Source organism: Mycetomoellerius zeteki, unplaced genomic scaffold, assembly GCF_001594055.1.
Source record: "Mycetomoellerius zeteki isolate Tzet28-1 unplaced genomic scaffold, Tzet1.0 scaffold138, whole genome shotgun sequence".
NCBI lineage: Eukaryota > Metazoa > Arthropoda > Insecta > Hymenoptera > Formicidae > Mycetomoellerius > Mycetomoellerius zeteki.
This window is the reverse complement of record NW_017256319.1, coordinates 57,885-61,296: the sequence shown is the minus strand read 5'-3', so window position 1 is coordinate 61,296 and position 3,412 is coordinate 57,885. Positions and strand designations below refer to the sequence as shown.

Below are 3,412 nucleotides of genomic sequence, written 5' to 3'. Positions count from 1 at the left end.
CAGCAGGAAAAAAGCATCATGTGCTGTAAATTTTATCTTTCTGAAACAAATACACTTTTACTTCACAATTATTTAGTTTGTGTTTAACATAGTATATTTATGTTTCGTTGAGAAAATTTATAAGCTACATTTAATTTGAATATAATATTAACATAATAAAAATAGTCATTACTTTTATGATAAATCTCATTTATAATACAATTTATTATTACAATATAATCAAAATTAATATAAGATATTTATAGAATATTACTCATTTCTCTGACATGAAGAATCAATCTGGCAACAAAACCTAAGTATTCTTCCTGTAAAAAGATAGAAACATATTATTAATGTTAAACAGCTTGCACGTTTATGGTAATATATAGAATATAATAATCTTTATGATAACTCAGACAGGGGGTTGATCACTAGCGGTTATAATGTACAAAAATTACCCTTGATACGGATTACCTTTAAATAATCTCGAATTACTTAAGATTACCTAATACTATCTCAAATTATTCTAGATCATCAAATATTACCTCATATTACTCAAGATTACCCTAGAGTATTTAAAATTACGTCATATTTTTTGAGATTACCCGAGATTTTTCCAAATTTACTTTGCTCATCTAAGATTACCTTATACGAGTACATAAAATATTATTTCTTCAAATCACTCTAGAATATCTTTAAAGACCACTATGTGGTCTTACATACTAAGTATCTTACATACGAAGTAATAAATAATTTTTTTGCTGCCCGAATTTATTCTGAAGAGGTAAAATTAATCTTTGAAGATTATCCCATTTATCCGTTTTTATTTTATTATTCACCAACAACAGGAGATAGAACAAAACTTTAGAGAGAAAATTTACTTTTTTAAAATAAGATTTACTGATTACAAAACTTATTCATTCAGTCTAAAGAATAATAAAAAATATACATGAACGAAAAAACAGGAACAATATATTCGCAATATTAATATTTTTGTGGCTTTTTTATAATACTGTGTAATACATTTATGTGTTTTACTTAATCATATTCACAGTTAATTGATGTCTTACTATTAATATATATATTAGGTGCTTCCAATATATAAAATACATAAAAAAACAGAACGATCTCACTTCAAGGAAACTATTATTGTCGCATTTTGTTATACGTTATGACATATTTATTCTTCATGTGTATTTTGATAATTTGAATTATTCATGTAATTAAACAATTAATAAGTTTCTTAATCGATAAATCTTATTTTGAAAAATAAATTTTTTCTCTAAAATTTTGTACCGCGTTTTCTTTTGTTGATGATAAAATAAAAATGGACCAATATTCAAGAATTAATTTTATACCTTTATAGGGTAAAGGAGGATGTTAAAATGAGGCCAATTTTTACTTATAAAGATGTAAATGAAAGGAATAGCGTTTTTTAGATTTTGACTTCCTGAATACAATGTTAATAAAAAGTTTGGGATTAATAGGGAACACCTTGAATATTGAACATGAACATGATACATTTAAATTTGATACATTTAAAAAAATTTCAATATTCTTGTTTACTTTTCAAGATGTTTCCCAAATGCCACAAACTTTTCAATAATTTTATCATATTCAGAAGGTCAAAATTTACAAAAAACACTATCTCTTTTACTTATGGCGAATTCGATTGGAAGAACTAGTGCGCACTGGTGCATATTAAAGCCGTTGTACACTAGTTTAATTGAAATATAAAAATGAAATGCAAATATTTCGAATTATGAAATACATATTTTACCTAATAGTACAATAAAATGTATTAAATATTTCACGATTTAATCGATCTTTATGTTTATTTATAAATATATCTTTACGTTATTTTGTGTACGACGGCTTTAATGTGCACCAGTGCGCACTGAGTGCGTCCAATCGAATTCGCTATTACATCTTTTTAGGCAAAAATTTGCCTTTTTTTTGGAGAATATTAAAAAAGGTACGACTTTTGCCCAAAAGAATGTAAGTAAAAGAAACAGTGTTTTTTGTAGATTTTAACCTCCTGAATATAATAAAATCATTAAAAAGTTCGTAGCATTTGGGGAATACCTTGAAAAGTAAACAAGAATATTGAAATTTCTTTAAATGCATTATGTTAATGCTCAATTTTTAAGGTGTTCCCTATTGATACTAAACTTTTTGTTGACATTATCATATTCAGATCAAAATCCATAAAAAACACTAATTCTTCCACTTGTACCTTTATGGATAAAAAAACAGCCTCCTTTTAACATTTTTCTTTGAGCAGTAAAAAAACAGTTGCTTATTACATGTCAGGATATCCTCTATGTATTGTCAGTTTTATAACTTTTTAAATTTCCAAGTTGGGAACCTTTTCTTGTCAGTATCACTCATGAAAAATAACTAATGTATCTATTTCACTTCAGAAAGTATAACATAGCTGCAAAGAATAGAATTAATATGTTCTTAGTATAATTCTAGACATACCTTAGATTTAGCTTTTTGAAAGACATGATTCTCCATTTCAATGCTATTCTTTGTCGTAGGCATGCCAGATACTTGTATTGCTTCATCACTGTTATCAATAAAATGTTTGCAATTATATATCAAATGAAAAATTAGAGTTATTTCCTTCGACTACATTAGGTACATTTTATCAAATGAGAAAAAGATGGAAAAAATAATTTTAGCAAAATTTTACAGAAAAAAGTAAATAAAAAAAGAAATGTAAATATTAGAAAAAAGAAGAGCAAATTAGTTAAAATAAATCTATTGACTCATACATATAACTAATGTATTTTATGTAAAAAAAATATATATTTATATATGTGTAAATAACAATACGCCATGTAAAAGGTAAATTTATTTAATAACCTTAGGTAAAATTACTTTTTAAATAATAATTTAGATAATTAAATTTTTAATATCAATTGATATAAAACAATGTTTTTGTTTTATGAACTTAACCAACAAAACTGACTTACATTTTCGCGACTACGCTTTGACGAAAATGTGGCGTTTTCCACGAATCGTCTGTGGCCATGATGACTGTATCAATTACCTACTTACGAATAAATAAAACTCGAAAAAAACAATATCGAGAATATTCAATAATAATAATAATATATTGGAAGATAAGTTCTTTGCACCACACCAAATGTCAAAAAATTTTATGACAGTGTAATAATAGAGCTGCGTTCGGAAACATCACCTGACAGAATTGACTGCGCGATCTTAGGGTGAAATCACACGGTGCGGAATAGGACTGCGGAATAGAGAATGGCTGCGTTCAGCAGACTCAACAGTTTTGCAACCGTTTTATGATTGTCTGCTGAGATAGGACCATTCTTCTAGATCTAAAAGTATAATCCAATCAGCGCGAAGGAAACTTCCAACAGTTGCAAAACAAACGTTCTGCTGAACGCAGCCAATAATT

The 3,412-nt window shown here is 26.8% G+C and overlaps 1 protein-coding gene across 1 annotated transcript in view; it reads right to left on the bottom strand.

The window, feature by feature from the left end:
* Window positions 1-3,019, bottom strand: part of MED15 (mediator complex subunit 15) — a 9,902-nt gene extending 6,883 nt beyond the window's left edge. Inside the window, exons 1-3 of the mRNA XM_018462292.1 lie at window positions 2,961-3,019; window positions 2,464-2,551; window positions 254-305 (exon numbers count right to left, since the gene is read on the bottom strand). Of these exons, the coding sequence (XP_018317794.1) occupies window positions 254-305; window positions 2,464-2,551; window positions 2,961-3,019 (199 nt within the window). The remainder of the gene's footprint in view (window positions 1-253; window positions 306-2,463; window positions 2,552-2,960) is intronic.
* Between the last annotated feature and the right edge of the window lie 393 nt (window positions 3,020-3,412).